The 17,950-nt window shown below is 41.5% G+C and overlaps 1 protein-coding gene across 3 annotated transcripts in view; it reads left to right on the forward strand.

Moving 5' to 3' along the window:
• elovl5 (ELOVL fatty acid elongase 5) overlaps nt 1–17,950 on the forward strand; it is a 101,686-nt gene that overhangs the window by 60,462 nt on the left and 23,274 nt on the right. For all 3 annotated transcript variants that reach the window (XM_080192027.1, XM_080192026.1, XM_080192028.1), the window contains exons 3-4: nt 9,923–10,110; nt 17,793–17,870. In XM_080192027.1, the coding sequence (XP_080048153.1) occupies nt 9,923–10,110; nt 17,793–17,870 (266 nt within the window). The remainder of the gene's footprint in view (nt 1–9,922; nt 10,111–17,792; nt 17,871–17,950) is intronic.

Raw genomic sequence — 17,950 nt, forward strand, 5'->3', positions numbered from 1 at the left:
ACAAGTGGCAGAGGAAATTTAATGCAGAAAAGTATGAAGTGATTCATTTTTGCAGAAAGAACATGGAGATACAATATAAAATAAGGAATACAATTCTAAAGAGGCTGCAGGAATAGAAGGATCAAGATGTGTATGTGTATGTCATTAAATGTGACAGGCTGAGAGAGCAGTTGATAAAGCTTACAGTATCCTAGGAGCTATTAATGGCGGCATAGAGTCCAAGAGCAAAGAGCCGATGTTGAACTTGCATAAAGCACTGGTTTGACTTCCACTGGGATAGTATGTACACTTATGTGTGCTGCACTTTAGGAAGAATGTGAAGGCATCAGAGAGAGTACAGAAAAGATTCACAACAATGGCCAAGGTTGAGGAACTTCAGTCATGTAATTCAAGAGGGAATTAGATTATTATGTTAAAGAAGAACGTGTAAGGTTATAGGGAGAAGGTGGAGAAATTGCACGAGGTGAATTGCTCATTTGGAGAGTCTGCACAGACAAAATAAGCCAAAGGGCCTTTTTTTGCACTGTGACAGCGCAGTGATCTCTACATTCCCGTTTTTTTATTCAGTAACTTGCCATGTGGAAAGTGCATTTGTTTGGGATCAAGAGAAACCAGAGTTAGAGAATTTGTCAGCAGCTTTAGAATCACACAGTCTGCATGTCCATGATACTCATACTTAAACTATGGTCTCTTGAGACTATGTATTGGAGGAGTGTTCCCCAACAGAACCACCACTTTCAGGATAAGAGACGTTTTTGTTTTGGCGGGGTGCTGTATAGCTTTTGATGCCTTGCTGTGAGACTTTATGCTCATATTGGCCTTAGGCCCACATTATTGATTCACACTCATTTAGAGTCTTACGAGATCAAGTCATGCTTTAACCAATGATGACATTACACTGATCAAAATACAAGTCAGGGTAGAAGAGAAACATTTATCTTTTCAGTGCCTATTATAGTCTACCTTGTAACTTCAAATTGCATTTCCCTGTTTGCTTCAATACGTATTCAATTGTGTTGTGTTGACCTGGCAACACTGTTCAAAAAGCAACACTTAAAGACATCTGAAAGTGTTGTTATAATAATTCAATTGTAGTCATCTCCAGTTTAGAATTAAAATGCATACAGAATATTTTTGAAGTGTTATTTTAGATGTTAGATTAATCTCAGGTGGGGTTCTCATAGGTGACGGCTCTACATTACCAACATTTCTGATAGTTATTCCACATTCTGGTGCTGTGATTATTTTTTATTACCTCTGAGCTCTCAGCACTTGTGATTTATTACCCCTGGAGTTTTTGATTCAAGTTTTAGCCTCATAATTGCACACTTCATATGATACCTGCTGCCCTGTTATCTTTTCAATGAAAATACATTTTTGTTTTAAAATGCTTATGCTTTGGGCACTGTATAGATTTTTTCGATTCATGACCTGCTGTTTTGTTCTACAGGCATGTGCCGAATAAGCTAAAAGGGTCAAAAAAAAACTGCAGAGCAAGTGTAAAGAAAGAAACATTTGTGTTTAGTTACCAGAGTGTAACAGCTGTGCAAATTCGCTGAAACCACAGATTGAAGAGTTGAATAGTTGCAGTATATGTCTCGCTGAAACAGATGACCTCGAAACTATCCACGTCTCAACCTAAACAATACTCATTGTCTTAGGGCTTTTTTTGGAATAAAGTAATGAAAAAACGTTAGGTGAAAAAGCTCCACATTTTTAGATGAAACCTTGCAAAGACAGCAGCTTAAGAGGTCAGAGAGCAGCTTTTCCTATTGTAAAGTGGATGCTGAAATGAAATATGCTAACATAATTTACAATAATCCTCTGTCACATAAACACTGGCCTCTTTATACCATTATCTCCATTTATGGAAGCATTACTTCAGAGTTGCATTTTGGTCTAATGGGCGACATGACCAGTCCCTTAACTCCCTCACTTGCAGAAATAAAAATAAAAGAGCTGTGAAACTAAAATAAAGATGGAATAAAGTTCCAACTCCTTTTAATCCGGCTAGTGTTTCTATCAATTTATGATGAAAAGGGTTAAAACTGCTAATTTACTCTATGTTACTTTAGCTGTATTTTTAATAAGTTAATCGTCTCAATCTGGTTGCCTCTTTCAGAAAGCTGGGTGAAACTCACGCTGTCTCTGCCTTCTCACATGACAGTGCCCTTGCTCAGTGCTCTGCCAGTTTGTGCTTTCCATTGGTAGGGGCTTGGTGTACTGTTCAGTCATTTGGAATGACTGTTCTGTGCAGATAAACAGCCATTCTCTGTTTGCTGCCCGCTTAGTTGTTTTATAATGTGCCTGGGAAATATTAGAGGTCTGTGACCTTCAACTGGTGCCCACCACCCCCCACACACACGCACACAAACCACACACACACACGCGCGCACAATTCCAAAATCCTCCAATGCACTGTCATGGAATGTTGCTTTAATAGCAAGAAATAATAGCTGAAGAAATTTGGACTATTCAGATTCTTTGATGAGTAGAATTGATGTAGATTAGTGACTGACTGATGTGACATGCAATAATCCTGCAGAAATAAAGGAAGGGAGCAGGTTGTCTAATATAATAGAACCCATAATGCAGCCATGTGGCCAACTTCCCCTCTCCTGTGGTTGTAAGGAAATGTGTAGGTGTTGTCTAGCTTCCTTTTATAGCTTCCAGCTAAAGGTTAGACGCATGTCAGGCTTTGACAAAGTGATTGTGAGGCTCCTGCACGAAAGGTTTTCAGTCTACATGTTCTAACACAGCCTGCATATTCTTTCACTATAGCCAAACAGAAATAAATAATTGATGTCATGGTTAAAAATAACCCTCTTTCTGTAACTGTTTCTTTGCCTGCATATAACTCTGGAATCTTTCGTGTTCCCTCTCTGTCTGCTCACTCTTCTCATCCCCTCCTTCGATTTGTTTGCCTATATATTGGTGTACATCTCCTTCATATTAATTGCCATATACCTTTCTATTTCTTCTAATCTTTTTTCTTTTCAATCTTTCTGTAAGCTCCTCCTTTCCTCTATCCCCTTGATCTCCTCCCGCTCACTCCATATGCCTCTCATACATGGACGTTTTAAGTAACATTGGGTTCTATGTTTCTATGGTGCACAGTTCATTGAACTCTGACAGTAAAATTGGGCTTCAATTCACTATTGCTTCACTCACTGATTAGCTCATCAAATTAATTTGGAAACTGTAGGAGAAAAAAGACTCAGTGATCCATCTGACCAGCATCAAAAACAAATACCTTTCAAGCACTCAAATATCTACGCAATTCTGTCTTAAATGTTTTGTGCTATCTATCTCCCTCTTGGGTTTGTTCCACACATTCTGCACCCTTTGCATGAACCTGTTCAATCTATCTTGTACTTTTTCCTAAGCTTGAACCTCGTTTGGATCTCCAAGTTCCAATGTTCGTAACAAATTCAAATATATCGGGGTTCAGTTTATCAACCCATAGCACGTGGACTGCAGTGTTTCAAGAAGACAGCTCACTACCATCTTCGCAAAGGCCAGCCAGCCAGCAATACCCGTGTCCCACAAATGAATAAAAACAATCTGTTTCCTCAGGATAACTTGAATAATGTGAGCCATGAGCCGTCTCTTCTCCAGAGTAAATAAGCCCATGATTTTCAGTGCTTTAGGTAGTTATCAGTTTGGTTGTCTGTTTTGCTTTCCCTCCATTCTGTGAAAATCTCCGCCAATAGTGCGGTAAACAGAGTTGTACACAGCATTCTAGGTGTGTCCACATCAGTGACGCGCATAGATTCATTGTTACCTCCTGGGATTTGTGCTTTATTCCTCTGGTTATATACCCGAAGGTTGCAGAATAGAGCTGAACCCATGTCCCACAATTTGCCAATCACCCAGTGCAGCTTTGATGGTACTTTTTGAAACTGCAATTTCCTCCTTTCTTGCAACTATAATTTCTTCCTTCGTCGTTTCTGTTTCCCCACTCCCACTAATCACCACTCCCCCACCCCCCAACCCCACCAAAGACATCCTAAAGAACAAGCAGCTGTTCACTATATTCTTCACCGAGCCTTTCAACATTCACACAATTCAGCCACATCAGTATTTAAATTGGATTTTAAGTACCTTTCAGAATGGATCCCTTGAGCAGATTCCATTTGCTGGTTACTGATGAAGAAAGATTCAGCTGAATCCCAGTTTAGGAAGGGTGGGTACTCAGTAGATTGATTTGATATATTTACCAGAGAGCTTGGATAGTGGCCAGCGTTTCCTGTAATTTTTTTTTTTGAGTGTGCAGGCAATTTCTTTAAGCGCACAATCCCTTTAGATTTCTTTGCATGGTCACATAGGTGGTGTAATTTACAGAGGCTGGTTTTTATGTGAGACCTGACAGGATCTTGATCGTGCAGTTTAGATGGTATAAAGAGTGACTTCCAGCAAGAAATTATAGCCATACCAGAGCCAGATACACATACTTGACCAATATTTTGGCATAAAATCCATTCTGCTTTGAATATGTAAATCCAGCATCAAGTTGTATTATAATAGGTTGCACTTTGGCACTACATTTCCCACCTTGCACCCTCAGTAATTCAGGGTCTGATTTAACTTTCATGTAGTATTAGTGCCAGTATAATCCATGTTGCCAATGTGAGCCTAAAAGAGATATCACACTATGTTTGACTCAACATCTTGCATTTTTATAATGCCTTTAACATAGTAAAATATACCAGGATCCTTCACAAGAGCGTTACCAACTAAAATCGTCACATAAGGGCAAGTGACAAGGTATGTTTTAAAGAAGCAGAGGCAGAGAGGTTTAGTGGGGAAGTTCCAGAGTTTTGCATCTGGGCCGCTGAAGCCACTACCACTGGAACAATAAAAATTGGGGATGCTCAGAAGGTCAGAATTGGAGAGATCTTAGGGGCTTGTAGGGCTGGCAGAGGTTACTGAGGTAGACAAAGGTGAGGTCATGGAAGGATTTGAAAGATAGGATGGGAATTTTAAAGCAAAGGTAATGTATGAACAGGATTTGGTGTGAAGTGGGGTACAAGCAACAGAGGATCAGATGTGTACAAAGTTTGCAAGTGAAGTTTGGAAGGCAGAGCAGGAGGGATTGGAATAGTTGAGTATCATAGAATCTACAGTGCAGAAGGAGGCCATTTGGTTCATTGAGCCTACATTGACAACAATCCCACCCAGTCCTATCCCCGTAACCCCGCATATTTACTCTCCTAATCCCACCTGACCCTAAGGGGCAATTTATCATGGCCAATCAATCTGACCTGCACATCTTTGGACTGTGGGAGGAAACCAGAGCACCCGGAGGAAACCGATGCAGACAATGGGGAAAATGTATGAACTCCACACAGACTGTGACCTGAAGCCAGAATTGAACCTGGGTCCCTGGCACTGTGAGGCAGCAGTGCTAACCACTGTGCCACCATGTAGAGGTTACAGAGACATGCAGAGTTTCAGCAGCAGATGGTCAGAACGAGGAACAGAAATAGGTGATGCCATTGATATTGCCAGCAGAAGCAGGATCCCAGTGGCTCTGTGAATATTTCTGTTCAGCTTCTTACTCAATTCCCATTTGATAGCCACGATCAAATTTGCCTCCACCACATTCTCAGGTAGTGCATTCCAAATCCTAACCACTCGCTGCGTTAAGAGAAGTTCTGTTTTAGGTCACTCGTGATTCTTTGATCACTCACTTTAAATCTGTGTTCTCAGGTTCTTGACTCGTCTGCTATTAGGAACAACCTAGACACCTTATGATTTTGAACATCTCCATATTATCTCAACCTTTTCTGAGGTGATGAATTTCATCTTCCCCAGTTTATCCATGTAACTAAAATCCTTCATTCCTAGAACCATTCTCGTAAATTTTTTCTGCACCGTCTCTTAAGCCTTCACGTCATTCCTAAAATGTGGTGCCCAGAATTGAACACAAGTCACCGGTCGGGGCTGAGTCAGGGTTTAATAGGCGTTCAACGTAAATTCCTCGCTTTTGTACTCTGTGCTTCTATTTAAAATGTTCTGGATCCTGTATGCTTTTTTAACTACTTGCTCGACCTGACCTGCCTCCTTCAATGACTTGTGCACATATACCCCTGTATCTTTCTCTCTGTATGACCCCTTTATAATTATACTCTTTATTTATATTGCCTCTCTCCTCTCTTCCGAACAAAATGTATCACTTCACACTTCTGCGCAATTTGCATCTACCATAAGCTTGCCCATCTCCCTAACCCATGTTCTCTTGAAGTCTATCACAATCCTCCTCATGGTTCATTATACTTGCAAGTTTTGTATCATCTGCACATTTTGAAATTGTGCCCAGTAAACCCAAATCTGAGCCATTAATATATATCGGGAAAAACAGTGCTCCAGGTCCCAAATCCTGGGAAACCCCACTATCTATCTTCCTCCAGTTTGAGAAAACAAACTTTTAGCGCTACTGTTTCTTGTCATTCAGCCAACTTGGCATCGATGCATTCCACAAAGTTTAAAACAAGATAGTGAAAGAAGGCTTATGATAAATGCCAGGCTCAAGCTGCAGAGGGGAACTGAAGAAGGAAATAAGAGGTGCAAAGGGAATGCATGAAAATAGACTCACTGAGTAGTATAAATGGATATCTTTTATGAACATATAAATAGTAAAAAGGATAGTCAAAGGAAGGCTGGTTAGGCACCAAAAGAGAAATCTTTTTAACTTTTCATAAGTCGCTGGTTCGGCCCTAGCTGGAGGATTATGTTCTGCTCTGAATACTATACTTTAAAAAGGATGTCAAGGAGAGTGTGCTCAGGAGATTTACCAGAATGATACCAGGGATATGAGACTTCAGTTAATGGTGAGACCAGAAAGCTGGCATTATTAGCCTCAGAGCTGAGAGTGTTAAGGGGAGATTTAGTTCACATGTTCAAAATGAAGAAGATAAGATAAAGAAGGTGCAACAGTTTCCAGTGGCGATCTGGTCAGACTTTTAACCAGAGGTCACCAATTTGACAAAAGAATCCGAGGGTGAGGTGTGGAGAATTTATTTTTAACAGAGCAAGTTGTTGTGATCTGGAGTGCACAGTCTGAAAGGACATTAGAAGCATGTTCAATAGTAACTTTCAAAAAAGAACTGAATATTTGCTTAGTTTTGAGGAAAGGCGGGGTGGGGGGGGAGCTGGTGGTGGGAGGGGGAGGTGGTGGGGGTGGAACTAAATGGATTGCTTGTTGAGAAAATTGACAGAGGCATGAATGGGTAAATGGCTTCCTTTTGTGCAAGACAATTCCATGATTCAGTGATTCTGTTTGCCACCCTTTAATCCTCTGGGACCTCCTCTATATCAAGAGAAGATTATGACAGGCCTTTTTAGTTAGCAATGAGAGATGCAAGCCATCTGGGCCAGGTCCACACCGAGCACGGGCCATCCTTCCCTATCTACTTCCACCGCGTCCATCACCATCTCTGCTTCTACCAATATTTTGTCAGCAACTTCTTCCTTAGCAAAGTAGATCTTTCAGAAGTGAAATCCCCACATGCACACTTCCAGGGGAGGTTGCAAACTGAACAAACCACCTCTGACCACTCGTGCAGCCATCTGTATTTGATTGTGTTTCTGCCGCTGATGGTATTTCATTTAGGGTTTTAGTGACCTCCCTGCCGCTTGCCATTTCAATTCACCATTTTGCTCCCACGCACCACATTTTTTTCCTGTCCTACAACCATGTCCCAGTGAAGCCCGGTGTAAACTGGAGGAGCGGCACCTTATGCTTCGCTGACACTTTACAGTCTTGTGGGATTTAACATTGAGTTCAACAACTTCACACCATGAACCATGAACCGTCTTGATATACTTTATTCTCAACCCCTTTTCCCCACGGAGTCTGTCTGTAACTTATTCAAATGTTTTGCTTTCAGAGAGTGCTGACCCTTGTCCTGCTATTGATATATTCTGCTGTCTGACCTTTATACCACTATTAACACCTGCCTTAGCCTTTAAAACTGTAGTTAACAATTCTGTTGCCTTGTGGCTATGATATCTTTGTCAAATTGCTCCTGAGCTCCCATACTGACCTTCTATTTTGCTCCACCCCTCTCTTGAACAATATAAAACCCATCACATTTCTAGTTCCCTTTAGCTCTGAAGAGAAGTCATATGGACTTGAAACGCGAATTCTGTTTCTTTTTCAATAGATGCTGCCAGACCTGCTGAGTCTGTTCTTATATCATTTAAGTATCTCTTTTTGACTCTCAGTGCTATTTCTGTTTCCTACCATACAATAGTGATTGCAGTTCAAAGTTATTTCATTGCTTGTAGATAACCTGAGGTTATAAAAGATGTTACGTAAATGCCAGACTTTAATTTATTTCCAAACTGCTTTATGGTAGATTTCTGGCCCTGTACTCTCTGAATGGATTTAACTGTTCCCTACTATTTTGTCATACACAGACCAACAAGGCACCATGACCCTGGGCTTTTCTTTTAAGTGGGACACAAATCCTAAATTCAATATTGGCCAGGATCTCTGTCCCTCTCCCTGGCAAGGTGGAGAGACTCGCTATTGGCCACTGGTGGGATGTTCTGTTCCGGTCAAAGTCAATGACCATCTGTGTTGTTCTTGGGGTGCAGGGGTGGAGTGTGGTCACTTTCGGCAGGACTGGAAGATCCCACTGGTGGAAGGGCTGGAAAATGCTGGTTGAAAATCCTGAAATGGCAAAAGGCAATTGAGGCTAAAGAGAAGGTCTCATTAAAGAGAATGAAATAGAAGTGTGTAGGATAGAAGCATCTACCATGGTATTTAGTTAGCCTACACATTCTAACTTATGGATGTGCGAAGGGGGGTTGGCTAATATCAGCATTTTCATTCACTTGATTAATAACTTTGTGACATTTCACTCCTTCCTCTTCCTCTCATCACTCATTCTGTTTTATTTGACACCTTTTCACTGCATGTTTGAAAAGTTGTGCAAGGATGGATTGTTAGTGATTTTTTTTTGGAGCCGTTATTTAAGTGTCTTAACAGACGCTAAAGACTCATACTTCCCTCCAGTTTCATTCATGATTGGTAACTGCAGAAATCTGACCATCTGTAGAGAAAGGAGAATACCTTATTCCACATCCAGTCAGGTATCTTTGCCATCTGCTTTAAACAAAGGCTCACTTTGCAACATAAACAGTTGTGTGCAAAGCAACATGATGGGCAAAAAAAAACAGAAAGCGACCTCGGGAGAAAGAGACAGATTGATCCCAGCTTGATGTTACCAGCGTGGGTAGCTTCACCCAGTATTGCCACCAGAGTATTCATGTTGGAACCTTTTGGATGATACAAGGCAGCTTATCAGAAAGTGTTGCACAGTAGCTCCTGTGCTTCCTCCTTTATTTCAGATAGCCTATCAATGTGGCATTCTGTCTCTATCTGAAAGCTTCCTGTTCAGCTGGCTGGTAGTGAACATGAACAACTTGTTGATTCACTGTGCTTAGCAGTGCACTGAACCATAACAATTTGCTTAATGCCGGGGAATTAAGGTTTATTCAGTTTGTAGCTTAGATAATGGCAAATTTTCAATCCGTTATGAGCAAAATGCAAAAAGCAATTTTAAAAATGTAATTTCATTTGCGATGATTTCACTCACAGTGTGTTCATTTTGTAATGCAATCAGCAGATGCTGTATGGGTGGGGAGAGATGGATGAGAATGAACATTTGTATTAATTTGGGTTGTACATTTTTCCACACGGTTTCACAATTCTTGAGAAAGATAATAACATGCATATTTTCTACGTATCGTAAACAAGTCAAACCGTACCTGATTTGTACTGCATTGTGTATCATCTCAAAGCTGACTGGAATTAAACTCTATTTATTATTTACTGTGTATATACTTGCAAATTGAAAGCAGTTTTGTTCTCAAAGAGCTTGTTCTCACATTCATTTCTCTCTTATTCCAGATTCCAGAGTTGAGGGTTTTTTTCTTCTAGATAAGTATCCCCCTACTTTTATACTTAGTCTCCTGTACCTCTTCGTGGTTTGGGCTGGACCAAAGTACATGCAGAACAAAGCACCTTTATCTTCTAGGGGAATACTAGTGGTCTATAACATTGGATTAACGCTCCTTTCCTTATACATGTTTTGTGAGGTGAGAAGTGTGAACATTTTGACAGTTGTAATGAACTAATTTGTTATTTTCTCCCCCCCCAATCCGCCAGAGTATTTTCATGCCTTACTCTCTCTATCTTGTAGTCTTAACAGTTCCTCCTTACTATTTGTGCTGAATAAAAACAATCTGAAGGCCAGTTGGCTTTGTGTTAACCAAGTGGCCCAGATCCGCAGTGCGATCCCTGCTTGGCGTTGAGCCTTTGCTTGATGGCGCACTGTGATGAGATGAAGCTGGGTCTCGGGAGCGTGATAAAAGAAGTAAAAGAAAATTAGGGCTCGGTCACATATTCCTCGTTATGATGCAGCACCCTAAGCTGCAAAGTGAAATGTGGGACTGTCAGATAAGTTTTAAAATCCAGCCCAATTGCTATTCTCCTGAAAAGGATTAGCCCATTGAACACTCACTGTTCAGGACCTGCTTTGAAGAATGGACATCCAAGCACGCTATCAGTGAAGTTACTGTCTTCAGGACAGATGCAGTAAGCAGGGAACATTTTTAAATTGAATTCACTTAAAGGGCCAAGCACTGGCAGATGGGATTAAGTGGGAGTTTAGGTGTTTCTAATGTGTTGGCGTGGACTCAATGGGCTGAAGGACCTCTTCTGCACAAAATGATTTTATGAATCTATGAGATGTAACCTCTTAATACTGCAATTCCCCGTACATTATACAATTGAGAAAATGAACTTTTAACATGTTCTGATTATAATTAGGCAAAATTATATAGAGAACTAGTCATATTTCCACTGAGTCATTTCCTTGTCTTGCTTCAGCTTGTAAAGTTTTTTTTTCCAAATTAATCCTTATTCCAATTCTCCGTGTAGATGCAAAGAATTCATAAGTTTGCTTCCTTCCCCAGCCTCTTTTTATATGCATTTATATCACACCCATTCAGCTAAAAGATTGTCAAATTCCTCTGACACAACATCTGAGTGCTGGTGTTTTAAGCAAAATCTGTATCTATTAGTTTTAATTCCACTCTGTTATCATTATAAATTCCACATTTAGCTACTGAAAAAATGGTTGCAACAGAATGTTTGAAGAGCAAATACGAGAAAGCACAATACATGAAAAGAATGTTTCCTCCAAGCCTGTCTTTACAGCCTATGTCCAAAAAAATCCACCCCCCCCCCCGCACATAGCTGTTTATTATTATTCCTCCCAAACATTACTCAAAACCATTTGTGTGCAGTGAATCAATTTGAAGAGGGGTCTTTATTGTACGGAGAGGTGAAGCAGCCGTTTTGTGTGCAAAAGTTCCCACCACCAACAAGACTTGAATGAGCAATTAACTGTTATTTTTGCTCGCTTAAAGAAAAGTGCTAGCCAGAACACTGACAATCGTTTTCTTTTTTTTTCTTTTTGGTGGTTCTATTGAATTTTTTAGCATTTACCAGAACAGGACGTTGTGGCCCATGATTTCATTTCTCATCTGACAATGCAGCACCCCCATAGTCCTGCACTGCAAAGTTTATCGAGATGCTGGGGTCAAATCCTGGAGGGAACTCTGTCAATTTTAACATAATATGGATTTATTCGACCTCCTCAGAGATGGCGGCTCAATTTGACAAAATAAATCAAAATTATAAATTATTCAAGATAGCGATCTAACTTCCTAGCACTTTAGTGCCACTATTCCCTCTTGAAGAGAAGGGTTCCAAAACATCTCACCACAGTTAGGAAAATTATTTATTTTAAATAATCGCATGGCCTTGAGATGAATTTCAATGCCTGATTAGTATTTAAAAAGTATCTTATCCTAGCCTTCTCCCCTGCCCTATCCCCCATAACTCCACACGTTTACCATGGCTAATCCATCTAACTTGAACATCTTGGAATACAAAGGGACAATTTAACATGGCTAATCCACCTAACCAGCACATCTTTACTTCCAGAATTTGCACTACTCTGGAGCATGAATTGCACCAATGAGATTACTGGCATTGCGTTAAAAATATTATTTTGCCATCACATATGTGCTGTCACATCAGGGATATTGTCCTTAATAATGCACCATTGATAACACATGTGCAACACATCTGTGATAACAGGTATCCACTGCAGCAGTGATAACACAAATGTAACACATCACTGATAACCTGCATGCATGGCAACAGTGATAACACATGTTTCATATCAATGATATCCCTTGTTCATCATGCCAATGACATCACATGTGCATTCCACCAGTTGTTATGCACACATTATAGCAGTGAGAACACATATCCAATGTGCTAGTGACAATGTCAAACAACCTTTTCTTCAAAATATACTTTATTCACAAAATTTGTAAATATACGAACTATTTTGAATTTAAAATTACAGAAATGGCACTAGAGTTGAACTTTTCTCCATACAGCATGTTCCACTCTGAGATGTCTCGATAGAATTTCAATACTTTTGATATTCACAATGTGCATTTCATGTCAGGCATATGGCCTGGGGGCCTCTACTCATTTTCCAGCCCCTTACTGGAACTCCCTGGAGCATTCCGTGACATTATGACCAGACCCATCCTTTGCAATACCCAGGGGCCTTCCGGCTATTGTTCTGCAGCAGCAGTGACATGAGCTAGATACTGAGAGCCAGGACTTGCTGGACCTGCATCTGGAATGTCCAGTGGCCACACAGGCAAATGAACTACTGTTTTTGCCAGGACAGCACACCTCATGTGACATCCCCTTTGCAAAACTGCTCCGGATCCATTTCTTCAGGCACGTTTTACCAAAAGCCAGAGGTCCCCAAAGAGACATGCCAGCAAAGACATATTTAAAACATTCTACACACTTACTGTGAAATCGGTAGGAGCAGGGCCCTACATTATATCCACTGGTATGTCTACTGCTTGGCCGACTCCCAGTCACTTTCTGTCTGCCCCCACTTTCACTGTCCGAATGGCCTATTCTGGTTGACTTTGGGACCAATGAGTTTCTGTGACACCGTAGCTACTGCCTTTACCTGATCAGCAATAATGGAATGAGGGGCTCCTGCCTCTTTAGGAACACACAGGGTGAGCAATCCAATTTCTAGGTGGCAAAAGAGAAACTACCCACGAGAAGATGTGCAAAATTTGCGCGCCATTAAGGAAATGCCAAAATGTTGCAAACAGGTATTTGGACATTCAGGTGACCTTGTTTTTGCTGGAGTCAGGTTAATTTACTTCGAAAAAGGTGGCAACCGTTCCACTTTGGAACATAGAGTGCGCAAACAGATTAAACAATAAGAAACAGTAAGTCTAATTATTATTTAATTCTTATTGGTGCAAAAAAAGGACTTGTTTCATTGACTTTAAACAATTGTTTAATTAATATAAATGTTTAATTAATGATTAACTTAAAACTGAGTTTGTATGTTGGGCAAGCAGTGGAGGTTTTGAAATTTTGTGACTTCATTTGTAGCCATGCCCAGTGTTCGTGAGAATCGCTGTAAACTTTGGTAAATTCTGTAAAGCGTCGGAGGTAAAGTGAGGACACGTTCCTGCAGATGTTGACTTGTTGTCACATTACCTAAAAAAAAAAGTAACAACCATGAAAAATATGATAAGGTATTGAAATAAACGCTGGACTTGTTTGTGAAACATATTTATAAATTCTCACACTTAAATCTGAAATGAAATGAAGCCTGTCCGCTGGAGGGAATTTTTAGCCCTGTTTGCTGTCAGAGTGACGCGGACTGAGAATCTGGAGGGAATCAGGAAACGAGACTCACTCCAGAGAGATTGCGTTTCCCGATTTTCCTCGCTGGTGACACCACAAAGTTCATGCCCACAAAGGGTGAGAACCTCATTTTTTAATTGTTACGCATGTATTTGAATGTAATTAGCCAGCCGTATGATCCCCTCCTCACCGGGCCTAGTCGATGTGATGTCACATTGGCAAGGTTTGCGATAGGTTTCTAAAAATGTGACTCAGTCGAGGGGATCCCTTCGGGGTGGGGGAGGGTGGGTGCGGCGGTGGGGGTGGGGGGGGAGGTTGGTGGCTAGTGGCTCAGGCAGATGCAATGGTAAATATAGCCCCCGGGGGAGAGGGACTTTCCCGGGAATTTCCCCGACACTGTCCCCTGGCACAGGTTGGCACTGCCAGATTGGCACTGTCAGGTTAGCACAGATCACCCTTTCAAAAGGGCGCTCTGATCTCTGTGTAGCTGACTTTGCTGGCTCTATTAGGCCCCACCCATTCTTTTTTTTCCACTCCAAGAGCCTGGAGTGAACACTAGGCTGTGTAACTGGGGAGCTGTGCAGTGGTTTTCAGTCTGAGCGTGACACTTTGAAAAGATCTGGTAAAATTTTTCCCTGTGATCCTGTAAGTGGTGGAGGAAATGGGTGGGACAGAAATACAACCACAAAGCGATTGAAACAATTTGGATCAGGGTCAGATTCTTTTTACAAATCCAGTACCCAGCTGTGAAGATCGCTGTGTGTTTGTGCATCATTGTGCAAGTCTCCTCACTACTTCCCCACCTTTATGGGGAAATAACCAACCACTCGCTATCGGAAATGGCAGATTGCAAGCATGCGTGAATGCTTTGCTGCTTCATAGCAGTGTGAGCCCATCCCTCTTGAAACCGTGTTTCAATCTTTCTAGCCTCAGAGCAGCATTCATCACTCTCTGCAACATCTGGAAATCAAGAGAGATCACCAAGGTCACAAAGCTAAAGATCTTTAACTCCAATGTAAAGTCTGTTCTCCTTTATGGCTCCGAAACATGGAGGACCTCCAAAACAACATTGATGATAATCCAATCCTTCACCATGCCTCAGAAAGATCCTTAGGATACACTGGCAAAATACCATCAATAATATTAGGCTATGGGAGGAGATAAATCAAGACCAACGGTGCTCCAAATCAAAAGGTGAAAGTGGAATTGGATAGGCCATAGTTCTAGGAAGCTGCAGAATAAGTTTACAAGCAAACTCTGACATAGAACTCGCAAGGGGAGAGAAAGCAAGGCAGACCAGGAAACAGGATACAGAAAAGGAGATGAGAGCTGAGGGCTTTACATGGCAATAACTGTAGAATTTGGCCCAACACTGGATTAGATGGAGAGAATTTGCCTGTTGCCTATGCTCTATCAAAGAATGAAAAGGCTAAGAAAAAGAGAAGTCTCAGTTTATGTGCTGCTCACATCACCCTCATCATAAAGTCACCAACTGCTTGCTATTTTTGTGACCATAGGATGATAGAACCATATAAAGGTTACAGCACAGAAACCTTCAGCCCATTGTATCTGTGCCAGCTGGAAAAAAGAACTAGCTGCCTATTCTAATCTTACCTCACAGCACGCAGTCTGTATCTTTTCAGATTACAACCACTCTATTGACCATTTGCTAGACCCTTCATAATCTTCTACACCTCAATCAGGTCACCCCTTTGCCCCCTCAACAACCTTAACACATCCAATCTGTCCTCAAAGCTGCAATTTTCAAGCCTTGATAACATTCTTGTAAATCTCCTCTGCAATTTGTGCTATCTGAACCTGCTGTCTGGTTCCTCTGCCCCTGCCAATCTAGTTTAAACCCTCCCTAACAGCACTAGCAAGTCTCCCTGCATGGACATTTGTTCCAGACCACGTGAGCCATCTCTGCCTTCTCTGGAGTTGTTCCATCACCTCACTTGTCTTGTCCAGGGATTGCCTTCACGAGGTTACATTCTTATTTTCCCTACTTAGCCTGTGCACCTCCAGTGATGGCTTGTCTACGCACCCAACCTGCCCTGCAATCACATCTCTGGAGGCCTAAAGATTTTATCCTTGGTCCGTTTCCTTCATCTTCTACATTCTGCCTTGTGCCAACATCATCCACTTCGACCAATGTGCTGGTGCCTCCTCCTTCACCTTTCTCAAGGGATGAGGGGACTCCAGATATCAGGAGACACAAGAGAAGATGCGATTGTTACCATTAGAGTCAAGGAGATTAAGTGGAGATTTAATTGAGCTGATCAAATGTTACAAATGGGTTTGAGAGAGTAAATTTGGAATTATGTCTTTAAAATAATTGGCAAATAGGTTGGAAGCAGATGAGGAGGCCAGCACAGGCATGATGGGAAAAATGGCCTCCTTCTGTGTTGAATGATTCAGTATCCCCAAACCCCCTCAGTGCTGTCAGATTGTCCGACCAACATCAAACCACAAATGACTCACAGCTTCTTCTAACTTGGCTTCATTGAAGCTGGAAAAAAACAGCCCCCTTTGTTAAATTCTTGCTGCTGATTCCGTCTCCCTCACAGATACTGACTCAGACCGAACCCGATGACCCGCAACCTTGTACCCTGCTTGACGCAGAACGGAGGTTGAAATCTTGAGGCTGAGCCATCTTTCTATCCAAGCTTTTGATCACACTTCCAAGTTCCACTGCTTATCCTGTTTCCCATTTACTTTCAAATGAAAAGCCCCACTAGGAAGTTTGCACGCTACAGGTTGATAACAAACAAGGGCAAGCTGTTGCACGTAAAAATCTGGAATGGAAGAACAGCTTTCTCCCAAGGATAAGTCTAAAAATATTTCTTTGCATGGGCAAGAGGAGCAAATGCCCACAAGGAAGTCTGTGTTTCAACTCGTCTTCTTGCCCTTCACGCATTACACAGTCTCAGTCTCCCTACTACTCTTTCTTTGCACCGTCCCCCCCCAACTCCTCCCCCTCTCCACCTCACCCTTCCATTCTCCCACATCCAACAATTGGGGTGGTTAGTGGATGACCTCTTACTGAGCCCAATCCTATCCATCTGATTTGGGTAGGCTGTCAGGATGCACAATAGAGAGTTAAAATATCCCAAACCTTTCCCTCCAAACCTATACCCACCCCTCCCTGCCTAGATTAACACAGTGTGACATTGCCCATTCTTTTTATAGATGTCTTTTGGAGCATGTTGCATGTCATTGGCCATCCTAAATAAATCCAATGTACAAATCTCTGGACATGTTCCTATTGTCTGCATTTGTTTTCCTTTGAGGGTGACATTATTTGACAGTGGATTTAGAGAGGAATAAGTGACCCAAGGATTGGGAAGGCAATAAGTAGGTTATGGTGTACCTGATGCAAGGGGACACCAGAGAAATGATGTTGTGTGGCATGAACTTCAAACCTTTGTTCATCATTTTCCACGTACAAATAAGATTTTCTGTCATCTTCACAGGGGAAAACCATACAGGAATTCTTCTCCATTAAGAATTTCATGGCAGCACCCCACCACCTCCCCCCCCCCCCATACCCCTCTTCCTGTCAGCCACTGATAATGCAATTCATTATGGTAATATCCTATAGTTGTCCATAGTTTTGTCGCTTTGTTTTTATAGCTCTCCACGAAAATGTCTTCCTCATACATCAAGTAATTCAGATTCACAATTCTCCCTGCTGCCTTATTTTCACCGAGGATTCACGATCTGCCGTGAATTTCGTAGTGAGATTTTAACCGTTCACCAGGAGGTGCATTGAGCTGTGCGGAGTCCATCCCAGAGAGGAGGGCCTCGATCTTTAGGCCCTGTGAAGAGACAGGCTTGCAGGAACAAATATTCATTTCTTGCTAATGTGATTCTTTTGTGTGCGTTGGAATAGAGGGCATTTTTGTATGAAAGGTTTTGGGGAGACAGAGAAAGATTTTTTTTATCTTTGTTAGTTTTGTGAGATAAGCCAACAATAACTACAAAGTAAGTCTATTTGTTTCCTCAGTTGGTCAAAGGCGTTTGGGATGGAGGATACAGTATTTTCTGTCAGGACACTCATAATGCTGGTGAAGCTGACCTCAAGGTAAGATTACAAGCGTGTGCTACACGAGTACAGATTTGTCGCTGAACTAACAACTGGGTAAAATCCTCAGGCTCATATTA

Source organism: Carcharhinus amblyrhynchos, chromosome 7, assembly GCF_965287045.1.
Source record: "Carcharhinus amblyrhynchos chromosome 7, sCarAmb.v2.hapA, whole genome shotgun sequence".
NCBI lineage: Eukaryota > Metazoa > Chordata > Chondrichthyes > Carcharhiniformes > Carcharhinidae > Carcharhinus > Carcharhinus amblyrhynchos.